We start from the raw sequence: 27,014 nt of genomic DNA on the forward strand, positions 1-27,014 counted from the left end.
ATTAGTTGAATGTCCAACCTGTCACTTTTGGGCCTTGTTTTTGTAAATATTGGTGAGATTTTTCAGTGGTCTGCATTTTGTTAAAATCTTAAATCACTCCAATGTTTTGCGATGCATAAAGAAACTTTTACAGAACAGATTCTTCTTTTAAAAGGACATTGTCAAGGGTGTTTTCCAGCTTGTTTAATCTTTGCACTTGTAAGAGTCCCCAGAACTGTAAAAATGAAAACTCTACCAGACTGCTGTTCTCCATTTCATATGCATATTGGTTTGTTATTGTAGGGTTACTGATAAGTGTTGTGCTTTCTGGCATTGATATATTTTTCAGAAAAAAGAATTGAAGCATTTGTTTTGAAAAAAGAAAAACACATTTAAAGAATTACATGGACTTTGCAAACAGATTTAAGAAAATGAAAGGTAGGTCAAATTTTGGGCCTACAAACCTGACAATGTCCTTTACTTTTCACGTGTTGCCTTGAGACATCCCTCATCCTAATGATGTTATATTATCAGCAGCAGAAAAAAGAAAGTGAAAATGATGTTGTTAAGCATCATTAATAACTTACCTTGTTGCATTTTTGGTGTGTTTTCTAATGTCAGCCAACAATGACAGCCTACTTTGAGATCTCTGTTATTTATGCAATGTGATCGCTTTAGTTACTGTCACTTCGTAACAGAAAAGGTTGTTTTACGAGAGATTTGAAACACATTATGACAGCCTAGATTATGTCAGGGAGAGCTTTCTTATCGTCTAGTTGTGAGCATGCCTAATGGTATTGGCTTCAATACTCCCTTGGAGTGCAGCACACAAAGGTGCACTTTATTTCAGGAGAGACAGAAGACACACGTAGGATTTTGGAGTGAGAGGGAAGGGGAAACTAGGCTGCCTAGGTAGCTGTTTTTCTTTCCAATTCAAAGAATATATCTTGTGCTAAGGTTGCTCTGATAATAATTCCCTGTGCTGCCAGAGGCATGGAGGTAATAATTCACAACCATTCCTCTCCTGTTTCAGTTACAAAGCTGGATGATAAATTCATTAATCCTCTTGTTTGTGAAACTGAGTCAGTTGAAATGCTTGTGTGTAGAGCTGGCCTCCTGTCAGGTTATGCAGCTGAAAACTGCTTTTTCAATGCCCATTTTTTTTCCATAGAAGCAGGACTAGAATAAAGTTTTGAGACTTTTTGTTCTAAGAGCAGCTAATCTGAACTGCAGCTCTGAGAACGCACTGTTCTATTAGATGCTACATAGAGTCAACTACTCTGTTTCTGCATGTATACCTGTTATTATCTTAGAAAGCTTCCAGCAGTCACTGATATCATAGCTGCTACTGGGGCAGGAGCTTCACCACCAGATTATTTCCATGTTGGTGGTTGAGACAACCCTCAGCCTACTGTCTGGATTAGAGCTGTTGTGGAAAGTGGGTTTTTTTTAATCTTAAATACATTTAGATAACCTTAAGGGCCTGACTTTTACTTGACAAAACCAGCAAGTTCAGAGTTAAGGCTTCTCACTCCATCTCCAGTACTTGCTGGAGCAGTGGGTGGTGTTGGAGATCACAGCCAAGCCTCAGGTCCCTCCTCACCTTGGCAAAGCCTTGGCTGCCCGAGCGGTGCCGACTGTTCCAGGTACGTCTGTTTGCGATACACCTGCTGTCCTGCACAAAGGGTCTCTGTGTTTTCCCAGGCAGCAGGTTTCCCTGCTGTGGAAATGGCCAGTGGCAGCACAGCAGGTGTGGTGGAAAGGGGGAAGGGTACAGATGCAGTGAGAAGCTTTAACTTTGAGTTTCCTGGCTTCTGTGAGCTCCAGTCAGACCCTTAACGTTGTTTTAATGTATTGTTTGTGTTTAATTTTTAGTAAAAATTTGAACGCCATCCAGGCTACAGAGGTTGCAGTGGATAAGAAGTTTAAAAGATTTGGTTCAAGATTACAGGAGGCTGCAAGAAAAATTAAAGACATGGAAATGAGGATGGAATGACAGGCTGCTATTTTGCCTCAGAATACTGAAGATTGTAAAGCATTGAGAAATCGAATTCATGACCCTGGAAATCAAGCTCAGATTAAGAAATGTCAGGTTGGTAGGGGTTCCTGAAAGTCTCAAGTTAGGATAAACTGAGATTGTTTTCCCATAACGGAGGTTCTAGGATGTGGGGGTGGATGGTATAATTTTTATGTGTTGTGTGAAATGCTGTACTTAAATAAGCCAGCTAAGTGAAATTATTATGTTTTTTTAAAATCAGTTTCACATTTGTGGTATCGAATGTAAATTTTGACCAGTTCACAGTTATTTCTCCATGACGCCAAGTCTCATGATTTACTGTTAATGCAGCATGGAAAATACTGCTCTTAAATACACACTGCTTTATCTTGCCATCCTGAGGGTCTACTGCAAAGCCAAACACACAGGGCAATACGACATTTCTAGATAAGAAACGGGCAGACCTGATCTCAGTGTTGGAAGAAGTAGTTTTTTTGTTCAAAGGGTTCTGATTCTTAGTGAAACTATGTCTTTCCAAATGTAAACTTTAAATAGTGACTGCTCCTGTGATTAAGTTTACTTAAGTGTTGAGTTATTGTCTGCGATTCAATGATACGGTCTTTAGGCAGAAAAATTGTGCAACAGGAAGTCTAAGCTGAAGTTCAGAAAGGATTTTGGCAAGCAAAGGTTTGCAGGGTTTTTGTGGTCAAGGTCACTGGGTGTATTTGAGTTCTGGGGACTCTGACAAATCTGAGGTTCTCTTGGGGAGAGGCTCTATCCTTCTACTTGTTTTTCTGAGTTTTGTATTTGTGCTTTGGGGCTCAGTCTGGCATTCCACTGAGCACAAGTATTAGACACAAGTAACCTGGTTGAAAGTGATAGATACACTGACCAGATCTTTATGTATTATAAAGAAACCAAGTTTTGTTCTGTGTTACTGTGTTCCACAATTTTTTGAGTTAGCCCTAGTCAGAAAAATATTTCTTAAAAGTGAGAGTTTTAAACTTCATCTTCTGTTACCTGTTTGGACTATATGTGCTCCTCTATTGACAGAGGTTCTTTGGTTCTTCTCTGAGGGAACCAGCTGTTGAAAAATTGTTGAAATCCTGGCTTTGCTGACTGATAATTTTAACATGATGACCATAACATGTTGGTTGCCAAATGATCACAGTTCTTCTTTGCAGTGTAAATAGGACTTCAGTATAATTTTTACTTTGGTTTCAGGATAGAATTGCATTTTATTAATGCCATTGCATATGCTATTTTGAAAGAAATCTATCATATGCTTTATGTTAGGGTGTTTCTAAGTAAACTAATGTGTTTCTACATAAATTTAACGTGTGGCTTTATAATAAAGTTCCTATTAAAGGATAGTAATTATTCCCTGAACAACTACGTGGCTTTACATTGTGTGTTCATGTAATGTTTGTGTTCTGTACTACATTGTTAGTGTGTGGATCATTGACTAAAAAAATTACTGTATGAGGGTGATGTGGCATTTTCTGGTTCAAGCAGGTAACAAGAGTAAGTTAGCAAGATGCATGTTAAAAGAGTTTGTATTAAAAAAGCTTCCATTTAATTTTACTGGTTGCATATTACTGGAAGAATATGCATATCAGAAGTGTTTCTAAGCATGTCTCTCACTGTAAAGGTTAGGAATTGATGGTTTTACAACAGAGAATAGCATTCATGGGTGTTGTACCTATGGAAAGCTCTGCGTGTGTGGATACGTCTCACATCCAAATCCTTGCGTGCTGTGGTGAGGGTACTTCAGTCAGTCCATTGGCATCATCAGTTGTTGAGAGACACTGGGACTACAACAGAAAAGGACCAAATGTAATGATTCCTGTTCTAAATACAAAAAATCTGTTTGAGTAGGTAAAGAATTCAATGCCAGATTGTAGCAGGGCTGTACTATCATCTTGACTTAGCAGGGTGGACAGTTGAGACTGAGGGTAACAGCTCTACCCCTTCAGCCCCAGATGTGAGATTGGTCTCAGTGGGGAAGCAATATGCTGCTGAAAGTCTTCTTGCCCAGCAGCAATTTTTCTTCACCAGGTATCTTGTACACCTGGGATTCTTCTAATTTTCCCTCTACTTAAAATGCAGATGACAGTCTTTCAAGGCTCACTTTGACACAGACCAAGACATAAGATGCAGGGATTGCTTGTAGAAGGCAGCTGGGGAGCCTCAGTCTTTTCCATTAATGTTGGATGAACTTGTATTATCAAGCAGTAAGAAACACTTTTAAGTTCACACTGCAACAAAAATGATGTTGAAATTTGCATACAAGAAATATGTGGCCTGCTTCACTTTGCAGTGTTTAAAACTTCTTACTTTAAAAGAGGAAAAGAAAATATTGTACTTTATTCTTGTTTTTCCTCTTCCTTATCTCTTCAGGAAGTCCCTTTTTTCCCACCCACACTTAACTACTTTTGTGTGAATGTAATGGTTCAATATTATTCCCTTGAGCACTTTTGTGTGTATTTATAGCATCTGTACTGTTAAAAAGACGCTAAGTGTCTTGTTATAAGGTTTACTTTTCATTTTAAGACTCCTTAAAGAAGATATAAACGAAGGCTGCATTTGCAACTGATTTTCCTTCCCCCAGATATTTAATGTGTATTTCATCCTCACTCTGACATGTTCCAAGAGTGCTGTTGGTTTAGGGAGGGACTTCATACTTCATAGCACTATTCAGTGGTGGATTAAGTACAATGTGTTTGTTTGACTAAGCTGTACAGATGGGGAGTTTTTTGGAAGATGTAAGTCTGAGCTACATATATCCATCAGCAATTAGTCTGTACACTTGACCATTGGATCTTCAGTAAATTCAAAGTGTTGCTGCTGTTGACTTTTTCTTTTCCAACAAAATTTTAGTCTGAGCAGATCATCATCATATATGTAAGCTGAATACCCAAATCCACACCGAGTTGCTTATGATATTCTGTAAGCTATACCCTTACAAGCCTGGACAAGATATTTCTCACTCTTTCTAGAGCTCACAAAGGTGTGGAGTCCAATCAAAACATAAACCTTGGATAAGATAGCACAAGTGCAGTAGGTCTGTAAAAGACAAATACACTATTCCCTTTGTGGGTTTGTCCATCTTCCTTTGTTCAGTTACCTCCTGAGCTCTCGTGGCATTTTTTTTCCTTAATCCTTCAGTGTTTGGTTGATTGCTGACTCTAAACTTGGTTTAGTAGCTGCAGTCCTTGAAATCTTTCTCTGCCATCAGAATAAACAGACTAGCTAGAACCTATTGGGTTTTTTAATCACGTTTGCATGGCTTGAATAACAATTCCTCTCTGTTTCTTTGTAGGCATTCGACCTCCGATCATGAATGGGCCCATGCACCCGCGCCCTTTGGTAGCATTGCTGGATGGCAGGGACTGTACAGTAGAAATGCCTATTCTGAAGGATGTAGCCACAGTGGCGTTTTGTGATGCTCAGTCTACACAAGAAATTCACGAAAAGGTAATATTTAGAGGTGTAATTGAGATGCTTTAGAAAACGCATATATTTTAAAGATTACAAACAGATACAGTGTTGGCTATGACAATGTGTTTAGCAATTGCATCTTTGTTAATGGTTTATTACCTTGGTGAGGTACTAGTCATTTCCAATAACTGATGCAACCTGATGATGAAACAAAGATGAAAATGTCTGTGTTGAACTGTGCTTTTGTGTAGTGTGTCTTTGTCTGGATGATATCCGTATACTTAGCTAGTGAATTAGATTCATGGAGAGAGTTACCTCTGGGAAAACTGTATTATTACATCATATTCTGAAATGCTTCTTGGAAACACTGTTACTCAGCCTTCAACTGGACAACCTCAGTACTAGATTGGCTGTGTGAGGAGCTTTCAGACTTCCTTGTTTAGCCAAGGAATTGTGCAAATTGGGTTAGGAGGCCTTGTGCACTGAGAATTGACACTGCAGAAGAATTTCAAAATAAATGCTGACACCAGATTTCTTTAGAAAATAAAATACATCCTAACTGTGTGTTATTCCAGAAGTTCACACCCTTTCTGGTGGATTAGGAGCTGTAGTGGTTCTTAATGTTGTCACAGGTTTTCTCATTTTCTTAAAGGGATACTCATTTTTTTGTAGTGGGAGACAGATGGCCCATAGACCTTTTCTCTTCAGTGGCTTCTTTCAGCATGGAGGCCTTGTGTCTACCCCAAATACTTGCTGCTCTCTGGACAGCAATAGAACCTTTTCACATCCATGTGTCTCTGGAGGTAGGATTCATTCTGGTGAACTTGTTGACTATCAGAGAAAGCCTCAAATGCCAGATATTCCTTACCTAAGGAAGGGTGAAAACAGGCCTTACAGTAAGTAAAAAACTGGAAAAAATATGACTGCAGAGGAGGAGCCAAGTGCAGTGGAGGGCAGTCAGGGTTCACTTCCAAGGGAATTTGTTTTCTTCTTCTCCAGCAAAAATCCATGATGAGCAAGTACAGATCCAAGTATTTACTTAAAGGCTTATTAGGTAAGTGTTTGTATCCACTCTGGTACATATGGTACTTTATACTGCTGAGTGTGATTCAGGTGTTAAGGAGGTGTTACTGCATCAGTGTTCTTCTTTCTCTACAGATACCTTATTGGAGTTGTTCTGCGCTAATTATAGCAGCCTTTGGGTTTGTGACAGATTTTCATAAGCTTTTCACTATTTAGAGTTCATAACTTGTTTGTTTGTTTATTTTTCATGTTCTTATAAAATATAGCATTGTTAAACATGTTAAATTGTGTAGAATGAAATATTTAATCTCTCTTTGAGTTTCTTACAAAGCTAACAACTTAAAAATGTCAATATTTTAAAAAATGATAATTTTTTTGACAATGAAAATATTTTCCGTAAGAAGAAACAAGCTGAAGAGTTGCTTAATATGTTCTTACTAGAAGGATGTTGGCACATTACAGAAAATGAGATTTATTCACTTGATAAGAGAAGTTAGCTATTTTCAAGTGGTAGGGTTGTTTTTTCCTTTTTTTTTTTTTCTTTTTTAAATAATAAAAAGAAGACTAAGGACTTCTATGGTGTATCAGCACAGCACGCTAGAACTGATCATTCTCATGGTTCAAGCAAACACAAGAGACGACCTTTCTCCTCAAGCCCTGTGTTGTAGTTTGTTGGTGGATGTCTCTGCAAACTTTTACAGTTTATCTTACCCTTCTGCCCCCTTTTCCACACAGCAACAGGCGGTTATCAGAACAATAGTCAGGAATGGTATTTAGAGTTGTCTAACACTTCATGAGTGACTAACACTATGACCTTGTTTTGTTCAGCTGCATTTTTAGATACAGTAAAATTCTACTGTGAGTAGGAAAGTGGAAAAAAACGGAAAAAAATGAAATTACTCCTGCTAGGAAATAATCTACATTCCAAAGAGGCTCTTTTATTTCAGTTCATTAGTTGTTTATCACAGGATAGTTAAAGCTGTTCTTTATAGATGATTCTTGAATTACAAGCTAAATTCAGAACTGGCAATATTACAGTTCTGATCTCATGTCTTGTAATGCATTTGTGCTGTCAAACAGAAGACCTTCTTTATAGTGTGTGGGCAGTGAAGTTCTCTAAACTCAAAACCTGAACTTCTGTTTGTTGTGCCATTCTCTTTAACATCTGTTCAAAGAAAAAATCAAATCAGTGTTTTTGCTGTGCATACAACTGGAACTATTTAATATTGTGTTGGTGAATGAGAACCTAAAAGTAATTGAAAGGGTACTTAACCTGAGAACAGATGGAAAGAAGTATAAACTCCTCTGTCTCCATTGGTGATTGGAAATGCATGGAAGTGGATACTGATTTGGGGGTTTTATTACAAATTAAGCTTTGTTTTTAACTATTGAAGGGTCAAAGACAATAATAATCTAAGTATAATACTTTGTCTTTAATTTAGAGGAATATTCAACCCAAGCCTTTTAATCTTAGTTATCTTTTTTTTTTATATATATTGAGATTTAAAATACTACATAATGCCTTATTTCTTTTTAATCATGTTGAAAAGTTGCTTTGATCTTGCTTCCCTGTCTCATACCATTGTCATAAGTTTAAGACGTGAAAGTCCTGATAAGAACTGAATAACACCCGAAGAAGTAGTAATATAAATGCTGTTTCACCTGTTTTTAGTAGATAACAGCTTTGCTTACCGAAATCAGCATCATTTACTTCTGATTCATGAAGACTGAGGAATTCCTGTGTGACATGAATGCCTTGCCTTAGAAGCACTCAATATTTTCTGTTATCAGTGGGGTGTGGTATAAGAACTTTTGAGATCTTAAGAGTGAAGGTCAGTGTGTGTATCTCAAATTGTAGCTTTGAAAAAGCATTTAAATAACTGATGAGTGACACAGGTCATCTGTTGTTGATCTTCGCTGGGGTGTATTTAATGGATTATATGAAAGCTTGCATCGTTTGCTTTTTATTATACCAAAATAATTCACTCTCAGAGAGCTCAGTAATATATCTGGAAATTGTGTTTTTACTTGCTACCAGTACATTGCCATAATAAAAACTGTCACTAGGCCAAAGGGTGATGCAAGCCTAAAATGTTTGGTTTTGTGAATTACCACTGTTCTGTCAGGTAATACATTTCTGCATCAAAATTCACCAGCCTTGATTCATGATTGTATTGTTATATTACTGTAATGTAGGCTAAGAGATCAGATTTACAAAGTGTGGAGCACCATTTACTTCCAGGTAATAAGTTCCCTTTTTATTTCTACTGTTCATCTGTAGTGAAAAACACCTATTTCCCACTGACCTTTAGAGTTCTAATAGAGAAATATCTGTATTTTAATATTGCTTGTATAATACCTTATTTGAGAATGGTGCTTTATTTAATATAAAATTGTTTTCAGGAAAAGTTTAAAATCAGAAGTTGCATATTTAAAGCAGTATCCAAAATGTTCATATGTTTATGAATGCACATTCCTGGAAATACTAAATAATGTCCTGTTACAGATTTTGATAGTGGATGTTAATTTGCAAAAGAACATTCCCCATTGTGAAAGAAGAGATGGCTGAAAAGTCAGGAAAAGGTTTAGTGTTGAGAAGACCTTGCTGAAAGGAAAAGGTGAAATTTAGTTTTCCTTTCATATATCTTTTTGTCTTTAAGAGGAGATACTGAATCTAATGGGGTAGCAAGTACTGATACATTTAGATAATCTGAAGTTGCAGGAGGCAGGCCAGAGACTGGGAAATGTAAGATGGGATTTGAAGGAGATGATTAATATTTTTAATACACAAAGATGGGTGTGTGTAGATGAATGCAATGAAAAAAAAAAAAAGACCAAAACATGAACTGAAAATCAGATGAGGTGGAAAGGAGTGAAAAACTTCAAAAGGATGGCTAGGAACGTAAGAACTGGTATAAGCTCAGCTGGGGCTGTTGTGGAGCCTTGCTCACAGGGGTATGAGGAGTCTGGTTTTGAGGAGTAAACATTTTTGAATCCAGAGAAGGGATTCTGCTGCTGCTGAGGAGGTTTCAGGGACAGTAGCATGGTTTATCTCTTAAGATGGCCAGAAAACACGGGAAATAGAGTGGAAAAGGGGAATTTGTAGGAATTTGAGACAGCAAAGCATAAGCTAGATATTTTTTTCATAGAGGAGCAAGGAGACTGAGAGATTTTAATGCATACAGAAAGGAGGAAAAGAAATTAGGGTTTGAATGCCATTTGTACACAGGGTTATAAGTAGGACATTAGCAAATACTGTTATATCTTACTGTGTGTACTAATTAAAGCTTTCTCCAAAGAGAGTAATGTCAAAGTTGCAATTCTATAGGAATTCCCTTATGCCAGAGTTCATTTATCATTCTCTTTTTATGGCTGAGGAAATTAAAGTATGGAAAATAAATAACTTGTTTAAGGTCACAAGTCTGTAATAATGTGTATTAGAACTCGACTTCATCTCAGGTCAAAGCATTCATTCCTCTTGCTGCTGCTTTGGGTGGGAGTTGGATGGCAGAGATTGGTTTCCTTCTGAAAATGAGGCTGACAGTGCTTGTGTGAATACTGACTTCTTCTGAGAGTAACCCAAGGCTTTGAAATAACTTTGTAGTTAGAGGACAGTTATTACACTTCTTCAGAAGTTACTCATTTGTAAAGTTATACTGATTTCTTCTCCCCCCCCCCCCCCCCTTCCCCTAGAAAATAGTTTGTTTTCAAGCCATTTGAAAGACTGCAATGTACCTGTTTATACTTAGACTCCTTAGCTCCGTTTTATTGTAGCTGTTCCATATGACTGTGTGAACCTGAGCATAGCGTTTGTCAGACTGTACCATGGGATTCACTGCATCCTATCAGGATACCTCTGTCATTTAGAGTACAAATGGTTTGAAGATTTTTCCTGCTTAAATCTCTATTAAGGGAGATTGCATTAACTGTCAGTAAAAGTTCCTCACTGTCTTTAAACTGTTTCTTATTTTACAGTTAAGCACATCTAAATCAGTCTTCTCAGTAACCATCTCTGACTGTTTCCAAGTGTACATGGTGTTTTGATTTGTTCAGCCAAAAATACAGGTGCTCATCCAAAAGAAAAAAAATCAGCTTGCTCCCATCCTCATTCTGGGTCAACTGGATTTTTTCACTGTCTTGTGCTGTGTCATCTCTCCCTTTCTCTCTGTTTTTTTTTCTCCCCAATCCCTCTTCCTTTCAGTGCCATTCACAGTTTATTGCTTTTCCTGGCTTCTTGGCAGACTACCCAACACTTCTGATTTCTGCTATATTGCTTCTTCTTTCCACTTCCATATCTTCGAAGGCATTAGACTCAAGCACTCCCTTGAGGTCTTCATGTTGCCTAAGATTTTCGGAGTTCAACTTATTTACTCTTTGGGTTTCCTGACATGGAATGCACCATGTAGCTCCAAAGCACTAACTGTAAACATAATATGTGAGATATAGTAATAGACAGCAAGGAGAAAAGTGATCCTTGCAAAATCAAATGAAAAAGATGTGAAGCACAGCTGATCAGAAATGAATTATTTTTTTTTAAAGGAAAACTTACAGGCTGGAAAGAAGTCGGGAGTTTGAAGCTACAAGGGGCAACAGGTACAAACTGCAACATAAGAGGTTCCAAAGAAACACAAGGGAAAACTTTCCCTTATGGGAAGGGTGAGGGAGCACTGGCACAGGCTGCCGAGATGAGTTGTGGAGTCTCCTTCTCTGGAGACATTCAAATCCCACCTGGACGAGTTCCTGTGTGACCTACCCTAGGTGGCCCTGCTCTGGCAGGGGATTTGAACTGGATGAGCTTTTGAGGTCCCTTCCAGCCCTTGAGGTTCTGTGATTTTTCTTAGTATCTTTTTCTGCAGATACGCAGTTTTCTACATCTCGTCTCAAATAAAAAAATGGGATGTGTTTTTGACTGGATTTGCAGCTCTATGCAGGTAACTCATTTCAGCAGGACATTACAGAGATACTTGTTTGTGTGGTAAACCTGTGCTCCATCCTTACAGTTTGTTGAGTTGAGGTGGAATATATCAGATCCCTTGACTACTGCTATAAAAGCACAAAATAAAATAGTATTCACAGGGATACTACATTTCAGTAGTTTCAAAGTTAAACACATTTAAAAGCTAAACTTCCTATTCAACAGTTGTGGGACTTGAAATTTTTCAGTCACACTTTTACATAGAAATTAGATGTAGAAACAGTTCCAGTCACTAAAGTTTTATCTAAGACTGTTTCAAAGAAGAGCTTGAAGAGCTTTTTTGATGCCATAAATGTTTTGAAATTGATACAGACAAACTAAGAATGGTACTGCTGGTCAGCTGAGACCAGTTTGTTCCAGTTGTATCACTGATCTGATCTAGGGGAACCTACTTTAGCAGGGAGGTTGGACTAGATGATCTTTAGAGGTTTCTTTCTACTCCAGCCATTCTGTGATTCTGTGAATGATTAAGTAAGACAATTTTTCCAATTTTAGATTCTCCTTTGTTTAAGCAGTAAAGCTGCAGTCTTGCATTTGCACCATCAGTGCTCTTTATACTCATGATGCACTTGCAGTTTTCCATCAAAATTAAATTCTCAAAGAACACAGATTGAAAGGAAGTCACCTTTTTCTAAACAGTGATGTATACTTAGGAATAAGTTGTCACTTTGGAGCTGATCCAAAACTCTGTAAATTTACTGAAACTGAAGGAGCCTTGGATCAGATTCATTATGAAAGACTTTGAAGAAAAATTAACAAAGGAAAATCCTGAAAGCTTTTTTTTACACAGCCAAGTAGTTACAGCTATCATAGTAAGGATGTATACAAAATCAGTGTTTATATTCAATGACTCTTCTGCCAACATCTGTTAGATTTGCCAGTGGCAGTATCACGGGTGAAGTTCAGCCTTAGAGGAAGAGGCAGGCTGCCAGTGTCTCCTCTGAACTAACACCTTTTGAAGAGCAGAATGGAAACACTCCTGAACCCAGCAAGCTGCACATCAACCTTAGAGATGGATTAGGGTCTGATATAGCTGGTTATCAACTAGTTTTTTTCTTTCATTTCCCAGTGCCAGGTTTTACTAAGGATCGTTGAGGCTTGAAAATTGCTGGTGATTATGAACGGATTTTCTGAGACAGGGTTGTGTGGGTTGATGCATTGTCATCAGTGACTTTCATGGCATAGTGATCCTTTGGTATAGGTGTTCAATTCATTGTGGCGTCTGATAGACGTGAACTGAAATGGGGCACAATTCAGACAAGTGAACACACAGCACTCCTGTTGAAGACTTTTCATTAAAACCTTTTATTCAATAAAAGTGTTTTCAGAGGCTGTATTCTCAGATTGACTTCTATCATTAAACTGCATATATTTGTCAGTGAATCCCGAGTTTGAAAGACTGGCTTTGATATAGCTTTTGAAAGGAAGTTTGCTCTGCAGGGTATTTATGTAGCTGTATATATTTGTATGTATGTATTTTTCAGCAATATTTTTAAAAAAGACTAGAAATATTGCATGTCAAATGTGTGTGTGTATATATGTAGTGCTGATATAGAAATTTTTAGAGTGTTTTCAGGAGTCTGCAGTTAATTTCTGTTTAGATTTGTATAAAATATTTATGTTTATATGCAGTATAAGGTTAAATATTAGTATTTAGTATCTATGCTAGACAGTATTGTGGCTGAGTAAAGTGTGTATCATGAAATGAGTAGGTGACTGACAGCACTTTGGGTTAAAGGAAGCTAAGATTGAGCTGATGGTCTCCTAAAGAGAAACGGGAACTTGTAAAACACAGAGTTTTGGAGACCTGCTAAATACCATTTGAGCACACGGTATTTTCTTCTTAGTTTTACTGGCATTAGTTTCATGTGGACCCTTTGTAATGTCATAGTGAGGTTTTGAGAGCTGCTACAATTCTGCTACAGCCTTGCCCTGTGTGGCAGAATGTTGATTACAAATTTGACATACAGCTGCTTTTTGAAAGTCAAATAATCCAAGGCCTACTCAGCTTAGGTAAAGTACGTGTTTTTCCACCCTGTAGTATGGAGAATCAGATGAAATACTGCACTTTCCAGGGGTGATTTTCTGGAAATCTTTTTAAACAAATGATATATTGTCATATTCCACATGTGGTTTCTAAATAGGTTCTGTCTCTGCATCTGAAATAGTTTGGTGTGTTACCTGCTTGTTTGGTTTCTATAGATTTGATTCACAAGCTTTTGAGATCAGGGTGTTATAGTACAATCTAGTAGCGTATCTTTAGGTGACCAAAGAATAGGAAGCCTCGCTGTTCTATACTTAGTATGTTACAATATGTAAATTTTGGTAAAAATAAAAAAGATGTTAAGGGTTCTTCCCCAAATAATGTGAGGCATGTGTGCCACAATGGTGGCATGTGTGGCGTTTGGCATGGTGGTTAAAATAGCCTAATGCTGAAATGTGAAACAAAAAATGGATAGGAAGATGTTTAAGAAGGATTTCAAGCTTCAGAATTCATAGAACCATAGAATGGTAGGGTTGGAAGGGGACCTTTAGAGTTCACCTAGTCCAACCCTCCTGGAGAAGCAGATATGTCTAGATCAGGTCCTATAGAACCAGGTGGATCTTGAAGACCTCCAAGGAAGGAGACTTCACACCCTCCCTGGGCAGCCTGTGCCAGGGCTCCTTCACCTCAACAGTGAAATAGTTTTTTCCTATGTTTAAATGGAACTTTTTGTGTTCCAGCTTCGTCCCATCCCCCCTTGTCCTGTTGCTAGATACAACAGGAAAAAAGGTATGCCCCAACCTTCTGATAAAAATATTAATGAGATCCTCCCTCAGTCTCCTCCAGACTAAACAGCCCCAGTTCCCACAGACTTTTTTCATAAAGAAGATGCTCCAATCCCATGGTCTTTCACTAAGCAAGATTTGGTAAATTCTTCAAAGTAGAAATGTCTCCTACCACAGTCTCACGTAAGAGCCTGAGAGACCTGACATGTTATGAAAGCAAAGTAGTCCTTTAGAGGCTGAAGAACAGCAGAAAGACCTGTCTGAGCAGTTGTGATTGAAAAGGATTTCAGCTTGTTGAAGAGGGTATGAAAAAGGCTTCCAACAAGCAGTGTGCTGTAGCTTCACCTGGAAGTAAGTCTGAAGTCACAGAAATTGTGCAGATGGGCCACATCATCATTTGGTAACAGAAGGAAGCCAACCCATGTCCTGTGTTTCAGCTTTTATGTCAAATCTTTTCTTCCCAAAAAGCACAACTGTAGTCTGATGAAAGCAGGAATGGCTGTTGAAACTCGGCTCCTTCTCTGTCAGATTTTGCCCATTGCTTTTCTGCATGAGAGATGGTGAAAGAGCATTGTCTGATTATCACATACTTGGGCTGATATGAAATTTTTATCTTGCTTGTTAAATACGTTCTCTCTCTCTCTAACGTGAGTTGATGTCTTTGTAATAAAATTGTACTATAAGTTACTGAATGTTGTGTCAACCAAGTTTATGATGAAAAAACCCACATACACCCCATTTTTTTTTCATGCATCCACCACTGTGTTTTCTGTAAACTACTCTAATGCACGTTTATTTTTTCTAAAGATTATGTAATTTTCCAGAACTGTTCACATTTCTGCTAGATTTCAGTTTCATGTCTTGTGCTCGGATTTATTTCAAGTTTTGATTTTACTCATTCACAAGCCTGTCAGACTTCCTTGTGTGCATTTACTAAAATGTGATGACTGAGAATGTAATTGATACAAATAATTCCAAAATACAGAACTTTTCACTGTTAATCTTGTAATCTGCAAGTACCAATATTAACATTCATCAATGATAAATGGTTCTACCTTCTGACTTTCTGCCATTATTTTCTGCCTTTTTGTGGTCCTTCAAGCACTTGACCAGTTGCAAAAGGCAATAATGTAACTAAGGAATCAAATTAATGTGAACTAATAAATAGTCACAGAAGATTACATTTTTTGTCATTACCTTTCCTTACTACCTGTTTCATCACTCTAAAAGAGGGTCAAACACTAAAAGAAGGTTTTTCATTTGCATCTATTTGTTGTATATCCCATATGATGGGTAGGTATCTGCCTGTGGAAGTGGCTAGTGTCGGCCTTAAGCCAGAGCTGAGAGAGGTTTTTTTTTCCTTTTATTGAACACATTCCCACACTTCCCAACAGTTTTCTGTCTCCTCCTACTGCCAAACAGTAACCTAGATGGGCCCGAAAATGTAGTGTGATGGGTCCAGACCAGCACTCTTAAGAGTCCAAATTACAATCTTGACTGGCTGGGTTGATAAAGTAAGCATGATTATGAAGTGAAAAGCTGCCTCCCAGGTGAAGCACTGTGATTTTACAACACAGATGTCTGAGCCACTTTAGATGTCTTTCTCCTGCATCACAGCCTTCCAGAGCCACCTCAGAGGGGCAGGAGGAAATGTATGTGATACCACCCAAAATAGAGGACATGGCTAATTGGAGAGAACCAGCATATCATATTGAACTTGAGGATCTTGAGCTGTAAGGTAACAAGCGCTGTGTTTTGGAGAAAAAATACCCTGGGGATTCTGACAACAGGGTGTGCTACAGGGAAAAGGATTCAGAATTCTGTAGTAGTCAAAGGATCAGCTGGCAGCATGATGGTGGCCATGAAGAAATGTCACATGTCACCTGAGGCGTCATTAGGAGCTGATTGCAGTACATGTACTGCTGCTGAAAGTGGTAGCACTGGTGTAAGTCAGTGAGGAGGGAGATCTCTGGTAAAGCTCTTGGTGCAGTTGTGGTCGCTCAGAAGAGTTGAGATTAAACTTGCATGAACACAGTGGCTAAGTGTTAGACTTGATCAAGGGGATAGAAGGACAGCATCCTAGACAGGACTGAAAGCACTCAGCTTATGAAGACTAACCAAAGAAATGCTAAGAAGGGATGTGATTATTGTCTGTAATACAATTTGGATTGTACACACCAAGAAGAAGAGAAAGTATGGTCAAAGCAAATGACCGACACTGGCACCAGAGCAAATGGATAGAAGCTGGACTCTGAATAAATTGAGGCTGGAGATTAGAAGGAATTTCCACATGGTTGAAGCTGTGAGATTCTGGAACGATTTTCTTGTATGGATTAATAGGATAAAAAGCTCCCTGGAGGCATTTTAGTTAGGCATTCAGGTTTTAAGAGGGGCTATTGCTTGTGTAGGTCTCCTTGGGCGTGAGCTTTGACTTGGTCCATACCAACTGGTCCATACCAACTGCAATGTTGCTTTATAAGCAAAACCAATACACTGGTTTGGGTTTTTTTAACCCTATGCAACAGTTCAAGGAAATATGTTCTGATTGGTAACTGCTAGATATAATCTCCAAAAGACTTGTTTGTACTGTTAAAATCAAGGCTTTTTGCATGTGTATAATCATTTATAAGATCAGAGCCTACAGCTGTTCTTTGAATTATGTTGTAGCTACGTTCTTTAAGGCTGTGTAATTTTTCTGTGTAATTTTTTTTGCAGTTCATTCTGCTCAAAGGATTCTCCTCTTTCTTTGACTTAGATCTGAGGTTACCAATGCAGAAGCACCTGTTGAAATAGCATAAGTCATGTTGTGAAGTGTTCAGTAAGATGCAGTTTTCTTTTGTTTTTATGGACAAATTACTTTTAAATTTGTTATTTGTGCATTTTACTTTATAAAGTTACTTCTACAGATCTTGAGTTGCAATAATTGGAATCCTCCAGGTGTGAGACTGGTTTTTTTTGCCATAGGTTTTTTTTTAAGCGATTTATGTTCATGTCAGTTGTTGTTATGGATCTTGCAGCACCCTAGAAGATGCTTGTATGAGCAGAAATAGCTCAGGTGACAGAATCTGTACGTGTCCCAGATCCAAAAGTCTATTGAATAAGAAATTTAGAGCATCTGCAGTACTTTTATGTGAAGTATGTCATAGGAACCCCTTGAAGTCGTTACAGATAGTTTAGATATTGAAATGATCTCTGCATGTGTTGTCTCTTGTAGAACGATTAGGGTATTAGGTAGTAAGTGCAGAAGGCAGAAACAGAAGCATTTTGAAGAAGTGAAATCATCTAATTTGCATATAAAAAGAGAAAAAATATTATCTACTTTCTGAACGGTAAACTTGTATCAGCTGGGTGCAGTGTCACTGTTTGGTGGCAGAATTTGAAACTACTGGACATGGTATGCTAGGCTCTTTTCCCCATTTCCACACACCTTATTCTTAACCTTTCTTGAGTAGATGGGATGTACTCTTACCATAATTTGAAAGATACTCAGACTTTTCAGACCTTGTGAATTTATTTTCATCTGGTTATCTCTCAGGTTTTTTTTTTTTCCTTTCAACTTTTTTGCTTTAGTACAATTTCTGATTTCTTAGTGGTGCTAATTTTTCTGGATAAGGTCTGATTTGGTATCTTAGGTGCACCAATTTATACGATACCCAGTTTTCTATCAGTGAGAGCTTAGTTGCAGTATCAGTAAACTAACACTTTGTTCTTTTGTATGGATTGATAGATTTCAGTCTGTTCTCTAAGGATTTAATGATGATTACTGAATATTTTCTATGCAGGTTTAACAGGACAGTGAATGCATGTACCATTATGTGTGTGGTGAAGACATCCTACTCTGTGTCTCCATTCAAAACTGAATCTCAGCTGCTTAAGCATAAAATTAGTGTGTAAAGTGAGCACCTGCTCACACCTTGTGTTTCATATGCAGTCCAGTGCTTAGGATTCGATATTGTGGAGCGTCTCCTGTGATTTTTCCCTCTTAATAAGAACACAAATACAGGTCACTTAGTTCTTCTGATCTCCTCATGCTAGAACAAATGTATCAGACAAAAATAACAAGTGGCTGAAGGATACTTCGAGAAATAACCTTTAAAAGAAAAGACCAGGATTTAATGCGTTTACAGTCTTTTTATACCTGAAAATATGTGTACATGAATAAGCTGAGATCCTGTGAAAGAAAATAAGTGTTTCTTCTTCCATTTTATTTCTAGGTACTAAATGAAGCAGTGGGTGCACTGATGTATCACACGATCACTTTAACACGAGAAGACCTGGAGAAATTTAAAGCACTTCGAATAATTGTCCGAATTGGCAGCGGTTTTGATAACATTGACATCAAATCTGCTGGAGATTTAGGTATGACGATGAAAGACGTTATTTTACCTCTTCTGCTTGCCTCTGGAAGTCTGAGAGCATCTGAGTCTTTGCATTAATGTTTTCTGTATAATTTATATTAACATAGTATGTAAGCTGTATAATTTTCTCATCAAAGTGTTTTAAAAGTCATTATGGAGCTACTGGCATTAGTTAATTAAGCGATAACGTGAACAGCTTTGTGACACGGTGACAATCTGCCCGTTCAATATAAATCCAAGGAGTAAGGCCGTAATTTTTCATCTCTTTCTTTTTTACCCTAGTTGTGTGTGTTTCAAATACTACTGCTGTAATCCAATCACAAAATATAATTCCATCAGCATGGCATATACTACTTCTGTTTGAATAAAAAATGAGGTCATTATCAGCTGTCTGAGACTTATTTATGATGCATGAGATTTAGTACTAAACCACTCCATAAAATGGAAATAACGATTTTATAGGAGAATCGGTTGTTGCTGCTACAGAATAAATTTAGGTACCGGAACGATGAGGAGATGGTGCTTAGTGTTTCCACTGTGAAAAAGCCAACAGTCTGATTCATGCTTTTCTTTAGGATAAGGTGTTTCTTATCTATAATCTACAGGTCAAACTACTGCTCAGAGTAAACGTCTACATATTTCTTCTCTTAAGATTTAAGTGACAAAATATGCTTCTAATTATGTCCTGGGAAGATCTTGGAAACATTTACTTCAATGTGACAGTGCTTAGCCCTAGTAATAACCCCACTGAGGTAGTGGGGTGCTGTAATATGTTCTGTTCCATCAGCAAATGGTAGTAAATCCATCACCTGGTTCTAATGGTGGTGTAGCTTGCCAACAGGCAGAGGATAAAAACTTCTTTGTGAGTTTCTATGAAGAACAGACCAAGTCTGAAAGCTTGCAAGACTGTTTTCCTACTAACTAGTTCCAGAATTAGGTGTGAGCCCCAGGAAACATATATAGATCTAGAGATTAGCTTGGGGTAAAATCCTAATTCAAGACCCAAAATCTAGGTACAGGTCAAAGGCCGCAACCAGTCAGGAGTCGGATTTAGGCACAGAATCCCTGCTATGAGGAAAATCTTTGCAGTTTTGTTGGTTGTTTTTGCAAGTCTCCGTGCATGACTGTAGCCCAAGCTTATAATTTGAATGCATCCACATAGTTTTTCAATTCAGAGTATGACAGATTTGGGAAATTTTCAGTCATATGAAATGCTAAATGGCCACATTCCTAATCATTCAGTTACTGTGTAGTGATTAGACTGAGTTACACAGATCCATCCCATTTGTGCATTCCAGTATGTACAAAATATTATTGTCTGCTCTGTCAAAAGCTGAAAGGTTTATGGTGTAAAATGTTTTCCAGTAGTTTGGGGGAAACAGTTGGAATTACATACTAACTCACCACTACTGGGACACATCACTTTCCATTTGTTGAATTTGCATCTCAAGGTAATAGGAGAGTTCATTGCTCTTTGTAAAAAGCTCTGATTCTCTCTTGAAATACAGTTAGACTGTAAAGTCTGACGTATTCCTGAACTTCTGTAGGAACTTCTTCAGTTAGAAGTTGTAGAGCTGGCTCATAGCTTCTTACCTGCTTTTTCTGTTGTGTTATTTTCACAGTAGCACTTTTGCTCTTCTTAAAATGCACGAAAACACATTTTTCTTGGATAAAATCTTTAAGACCTGGTCTGATTTTCTCCACTATATTAATCACTGACTAGAAAATGTGCACAAACTGTGATTGTAGCTGAATGCAAGTGAAGTGGGAGACAAGGTGATGCTCGTTTGACTCCTGCATTTTTCAGCACTGAACCGAAAAGTGATGGGAAAAGGGGAGAGGGAGGGGAGCATAGAAGCAATGCATAGGAGATGAGAGTGTGATGTATTTTCCTCTTCATATGTCTCTTCATATCCCTGCTGCATTTTGTGGTTCACCATGTCTCTGCCTTCCAGACATTAAGCTGGTTTTAAAGTTGGGGGGTGATAAGGAAGAAGAATTTCTTACAGATTAGGAGTGAAATTATCTGACTTTTCTCTCCTGAGTTTCTTAAGGAAACCTATTATGGAAGAGGGTATAAAGTGAGTTCAATTCCTTATTTCTCTCCCCGAATATGTAGTATAACTCTTCAAGCTCCCTTTAAAGCATTATTTTGTTGAAGCCAGCTATCATGATACATGCTTATTAAATTTGTTTGGCCATCTAAAACCTGCATTTTTTGCTTCATGAAAAAGACTTTTTGTATAAACAAATGCTGCTGTTTAAAATGATGCCCTTAAAGGGATGATATTTTTCAATCTTGTAACTTATCCCTCTATTCATGCTTTTTTCCACCCATTTTAAAACAATGATGAACTTCACACTGCCATTAATGTTAGCAGGATGCCAAGATTAATATTCCAGCAAATGATGCTGGTTTATCTTTGTGTAAGCCTACAAGCAGTGACTCAGTCACTGAATGTCTGCAGCAGAAGAAAGAAAAATAGTTCTGCAGGTTTATGTTGGTTTTTACTGACATAAAGAAAGCTTTACAATGGTAATGGACGGCAGAAAAAGGACATTTGTATGAAAAATGTAGATAAATATGATATAAGCATATTATTTATCAGATTGTTGTTATTGAGGAGAGTGGGTTTTTTTCACTGCTTCATAAGCTATACTGGCATTAGCTGAGGACTTACTGAATATTTATTTATGTAAAAATCCCAAACAACTAGACAGTACAAACAGTATTAGGGTGTTTTTCAGGATACAAAACACTTTTTTTTCTCCACTGTGAAATTGTACTGTGTACTGTTTGTGATCTCAGTCAGCAGAACTGAGACAAACATTTGTGGGAGCTGATGATTAGAGAAAGAACATGTAGTAAACAGAAAGGACGAAGAGAGGCAAGTCAAAAAGGACATAAACTTTTTCAAGTAAACATTTTCCCAAACTGCTGTACGTTGAGTACTGAAAGTTAAAAAGCAGAATGGGGTAACTTGCCTGCAGTTACAAGCTCTTGTTGCCTGATCTGGTTTTTGAAGTTAAAAAAAAGAGAATATTGTGAGATTTGAATCAGTCAGTCTGCCACAGTTGTCTGTGGAAATCTCTAACGGTCTTTTAGCTGCTTGACATTGTGTCCTTTTAAACTAGTAACTTTTCAGTTGTTAGGAACATTGACTTAATTTTGCATTATCTTCATATGCTGTACAGAAGCAGATTTTCTTTTTCCCTATTGACAATTAGATGGGTTCTCTCTTTAATTTGAGAGACAGGGGATGACTTAGATTCTATCAGTTGTAAATCTTCAGACCTGTATGCATCAAGAAACAAACTGTTCCTTTGTGTTTCATGGTTATCCATATATGAATTTGAAATACAAATAGTTGTCCTGTGAGAGCTTTGTAAGAGTTGCTGCCATTATAAAAGATTTTCTTCTTTTTGTATGCCTTGTATAGATACCTTTTGGGAGGGTATTTGCTCAGTGGTGGAGAGCCAACTCACACAATTAAATCTAAACAACCACCACTAACTACACTGTTGAGAGCAAGGCAGATTTCTCTCTGTTATTCAAAACACATAGCACAGTGTTCATGTAAAATTCTTAACAAGACCTCAACTTGTGTTCAAAACTACCTGTCATCTTCAGTACTTTCCCTTTGTGTTTTCAGTGGCCTGTTTACTCTTTGCCTTAGTTTGCAATCAATAGTAATTAAAAAAATGGCAAAAAAAAAAGAGAAACATTTGTCAACTGTTGTTCTCTCCCCTCATTCTTTGCAGGAATCGCAGTGTGTAATGTGCCAGCTGCCTCTGTAGAAGAAACAGCAGATTCTACCATGTGCCACATTCTGAACCTGTACAGGCGAACCACCTGGCTTCACCAGGCTCTGCGAGAAGGCACAAGAGTACAAAGCGTGGAACAGATTCGGGAAGTGGCTTCTGGAGCTGCCAGGATCAGAGGGGAGACCTTGGGCATTATTGGATTAGGTATGTTGGCATGGAGAGCTGCTTGGATACACCTTGCCTTCCCTTCCTTTAAAAAACTATGAAGATTCAGGCTAATGGAACTGTTAGTTTGTTCCTTTCCATATCAAATCTTCTGTGTAATACAGCTCTGTTCCTGATATCTCAAATGTTTTCCCCTTAGATATCGTTTTCCTCAGACAACTCATTTTGTTGCTGGTAACTCTCTGAATTCTTTGAGCTTCTGTCCATCTTTCTCCTGCCATATTTCTGGTGTCAGACATGCTGCTTGTAAGAGAAGGAGACATCCTTCATTACTTCTCCATCACAGAATCTTAAGGGTTGGAAGGAACCTCAAAAGGTCATCCAGTCCAACCCGCCTGTCACAGCAGGACCATACCAAGGATCCTCCCTCTTCAGCTTGATGTCACCTGTATCTGTTGTATTTCTCAGCCGTTGTCATATCTGATTCTGTTTGTGGTTTGTTCCTTTTAACTGGTTTTAACATATCTGAAAAGTCCTTGCTGCAGTAACAACCTACAGAGCAGTTAGATCATGCGTTTGGTTGAGCTGCATCTGAAACTGTATTTCATCTCAAATGAGAGATAAAAATAGATGCAAAATGTTTGAAATGTTTCCAGGCCTAATAAAATCACCTGCTTACCTCTCTGAATGGCCCTAAATGTGTTGCTGCATCTAACAGATGGACAGGCTTGCTTGAAATGAATTAATTACTGTCTGTTAGAGAAGTGGAGAAGAAAAACAAGCAAGTCAGTTTCTGTATAAAAATTATTCAGTCATGTGCTTGTCTTATCAAAGATCTGATAGACTACTGATGTAATTGCTGTGGTATTCATCCACAAGAATTAATAATATGAATCTGCCAGCAAGGCATCATACTTAAATGACTGTTCCAGTTACACGTTGCTGTCAAATAACTCAAGCCACAAACTCTTACTTTTGGAAGCTGAAAATAGACTGGCATTACATAGTACTCACTTAAATGAGTGTGCAGCACACTAAAAACATCTTCACAGTAAAAAAATTACCTTTAAAATAGGACTTTGAAGTCAGTCATGAAGTTGCCTACTCCAATCTGTACCCATTTATGCAGTTCATTTAAACACGCAATGATTATTGCACTCACGGTCACAGCATCTGTACATAAATAACAAACAGTCACCTGCAGTGGTACAGAAATGGAAATGCAGACCTAATTTTTTAAACTTAAGCCTTGGCTCACATGCTCTGTGCCTGTTTGCTGGGCATAGCTGTCCTGTAGGCATTGCATTTTTTTGTATTACGGAAGTTCCAGACTGAGAGTAGAAAACAAAAAGTCATGCACTATTGACTTCCTTAAGTGAATTTTGTGAGTGTTCTTTCTGTTAGGAATGACTGAGGAGTATAGAGAAACAAATGGATAATCAGGTTAACAACATGCCTGTAAAGCTTCATGTCTCCTTCCTTGGAGGTGTTCAAGACTTGCCTGGACATGTTCCTATGCGACCTGATCTAGGTGAACCTGCTTCTGCAGGGGGGTTGGACTAGATTATCTCTAAAGGTCCCTTCCAGTCCTACCATTCTATGATTCATAAAACATATGAAGTATATTAAAAAGTCTTGTAAAAATCTATTGTTAAAGGTACACATCTATTAGAGTTCTTAGCCAGTCTTTTTCTCTTGCCTTTTCTTGTTCCCACTTTTTTTTTTTCCCTACAATAGAATATTCATGATTTCTTGGAAAATTAAGTTTTAAAGTCAATTTTGAAAACTTCCACAGCTGCTTTTTGCACACATATATGTGAATAGGCACAACGTTTTGATTCTGACGTGTTCTGACAAACTCCTACTTAGCGACGTGTTCATGATGGATAAAAACGTGGTCTTAGAAGACAAGGAAATGGGACTGTAAGAGTATTTACATTCGATTAGACTGTGGAAAACGTTCTTCTCTTTTCTATAATAGATCACTGCAAGAGGCTACCTGTCTCTATTTTCAGAGTAAAATGTGTTTTTACAACCACCTACAAATGACTGATGTTCTTAGGTTGTGTTTCTCTATTTGTAGCCTCTTCCCATGTTGTTTTGCCAAAGTTTGTTACTTTATTATTTAGACACATCAGCATTAGGAGTGATGAACCACTAAGAAGTGAATATGTTGCACACAAACCAGTCTCATCATGTATTGCTAAGTCCTTCTTTTCTCTAGTTCTGTGTAGTAAAGCCGTCTCTGTTCTTTCTCATTCCTGTGTGTCTGAGATCATCTCGTATCTCAAGCCCAGCTATGTTTCTCTGTTCTCATCTTAAACTTGTGGTCTCTTCAGCAGTGAGTTGCTTAAATTTATCACTTTGCTGCTGCAACAGCTAACTGCAGACCTTCTTCACATCTGTTCCTGGGCTTTTCTCTTGTTTTGCCAAAGAGAAACACCCTACCTCTTGCCTATCTCTGTGCTGGGGATTGACTACGTCATGTGTCTTTCCCTCCAAAGCTTCAGCTGCTCGCTTCCTTATCCACTGGTCTGGCCAAGTTTTGTGACTCACTTGCCTTTTTCTTTCCATCACCCTCTCTCTTTTCTTTGCCTCCTCTCATGCATATTCCTGCTTTAACACTTGGTCTATCCTACTTAATCCTATTACTCTGTGCTCCTCCTTTAAATTTAACCCCATCTCTCATCCTCTGCTTGTATTGAGCTTGAAGATAAGCAGAGACTCACCAGCATAATGCGTCCTTCATGTGCTTGTTGGATACCATCCGTCATTGTTTAGTTGTTTGGTTAGCCTCTGAGCTCCTTAGGGCAGAGCCTGTGTTCCTTTCTGTCTTTATGAAGTGTGTGATTCTTTGAGCCTTACATAAATAATAATACCACATCATTAAACAGCTCTCTCTGTCACTTTTGATCTTTATTGCTATCCAGTGTCCTGTATTTCAAGTGATGCATCACAAGCTTGGATAGTAAGCCCTGCATTAAAAAAAACCAAAACAGCAAAGCTACCTTTTCACCTTATATCTAGACATTTGAGGTTTTTTTAAAGAAGAATTTTTCTGAGCAGCAGCATGTAAGTACTTGGATGAATAGATTGCTGGACGTGGTTCTGCCATAATGATGATTTTACAGCAGTGAAGTCACACTCCCTTCCCTTTCCTTCCTGGTTACAAATGCTGATGACTAATAGCTAGTGCATTTCCTTGCTCAAGAGAGGTGAAATTCCTCCAAACACATTTGTCTCCAAAATCGTAGTGAATGTCGTCACTCCGTTTGTCTTTCCTCTCGGAACAGTCCTTAGATCGTGGCCAAAGTACTGATCTGCATTATAGAATCATAGAATCATAGCATGGTATTAAGGCTTAAGAGTTGACTGGTACCACCATGCAATAAATGATGTGCCCTTTGGAGTCCTACTGGCTCTCTTAATGTGCTCAGAAGGAAATGTAACAAAATTACAGAATCTTGAGGTTAGAAGGGACCTGGAGAGATCATCTAGTCCAACCCCCAGAATGGCACTCTCCATGTTTCAGGAGTTCTCCGAAGAGGGAGGAAAAATTACCCAGATTCTCCATTACTGTTGCATAGACAGGAAGGGGCTGCTGAGTGAAAGCACTTGATCTTTCCATGAAAGTCTGCAGACAGGTCGTCAACATCTCCATGCTATCAGGGACATTTGATAAAACTCAGTATTACCGTGCAGGTTCTCTTCCCAGAGTGGGGGTCATTGGCAACTGCAGGTACTCTGCTGTCACACTCAAGTCATTGACAAGGTCGTAGACACCCACAAACTCTGAGAGTTGGGAGGAATTGTTAGTCTTGCTGGGAGTGGATGGTTCAGCCTCTAACAGGAGAAGTAGCTGCTGGTGTCACTGAGGTGATGCATGGGCTTTGCTAGAGCTTTGTGCAAGTCTCTTAATTTCTAAAATAGACTTTTGTTGCTTTCTGCTTTTTTTTACAACTTTATGCAACCTGTGTTTTCTGCATTCTTCCCATGATACAAGCCAGAAAGTTCACCACGTATTTTGAATATTGAATAACAAACTTGTCTTTCCTGGAAGCAGCCATGAATACTCATAACAACTGAACATGTTTTTAAGATAGAGCTGTCGCAAAGGTGGGATGCTTTGTCTGCTCTTCTGTTGTTCTTGATGTGACAGGTAGTTTTTGAGACATTACTCATGCCCAGTTTTTCATGAAAGAGGAAAAAAAGCCATCAGAGATTTGTTGTTGGACCATAGCTTAGAAAGGGTTTGGCAGATTACCTGCATCCACCTATGTATTTGTCTAACAACTAAGACTAAATATAAATGGTTACTAGTGTAAGAGTTTTATCCCATAAAATCAATTCTGACTAGAGCTACACAGATGTGATAATCAAGTGTTTCAGAAGGAAACATGCACATCGAAGAAAGCTTTGGGTTTATTAGCCTGGTTACAATGAATGGAAAGTGTAGCTTTAACTGGAGAGTCTATTGTAAGAGATTTGACTGTCATGAATCCCCTCAGGTATTAGTGTTGTAAGGAGTATAAAGAAGAACAGA

At 38.1% G+C, this 27,014-nt stretch overlaps 1 protein-coding gene across 9 annotated transcripts in view; it reads left to right on the forward strand.

The window, feature by feature from the left end:
- Positions 1-27,014, forward strand: part of CTBP1 (C-terminal binding protein 1) — a 257,618-nt gene that overhangs the window by 213,693 nt on the left and 16,911 nt on the right. For 5 of the 9 annotated variants that reach the window (XM_061992281.1, XM_061992285.1, XM_061992279.1 and 2 more), the window contains 3 exons: positions 5,298-5,452; positions 18,398-18,542; positions 22,304-22,510. In XM_061992281.1, the coding sequence (XP_061848265.1) occupies positions 5,298-5,452; positions 18,398-18,542; positions 22,304-22,510 (507 nt within the window). Of the gene's footprint in view, positions 1-328; positions 418-1,854; positions 2,072-5,297; positions 5,453-6,088; positions 6,220-8,972; positions 9,058-18,397; positions 18,543-22,303; positions 22,511-27,014 lie in introns of those variants that run through there. The other 4 variants (XM_061992283.1, XM_061992284.1, XM_061992286.1 and 1 more) reach the window with 4 other exon arrangements.

Source organism: Colius striatus, chromosome 3 (genome assembly GCF_028858725.1).
Source record: "Colius striatus isolate bColStr4 chromosome 3, bColStr4.1.hap1, whole genome shotgun sequence".
Taxonomy (NCBI): Eukaryota; Metazoa; Chordata; class Aves; order Coliiformes; family Coliidae; genus Colius; species Colius striatus.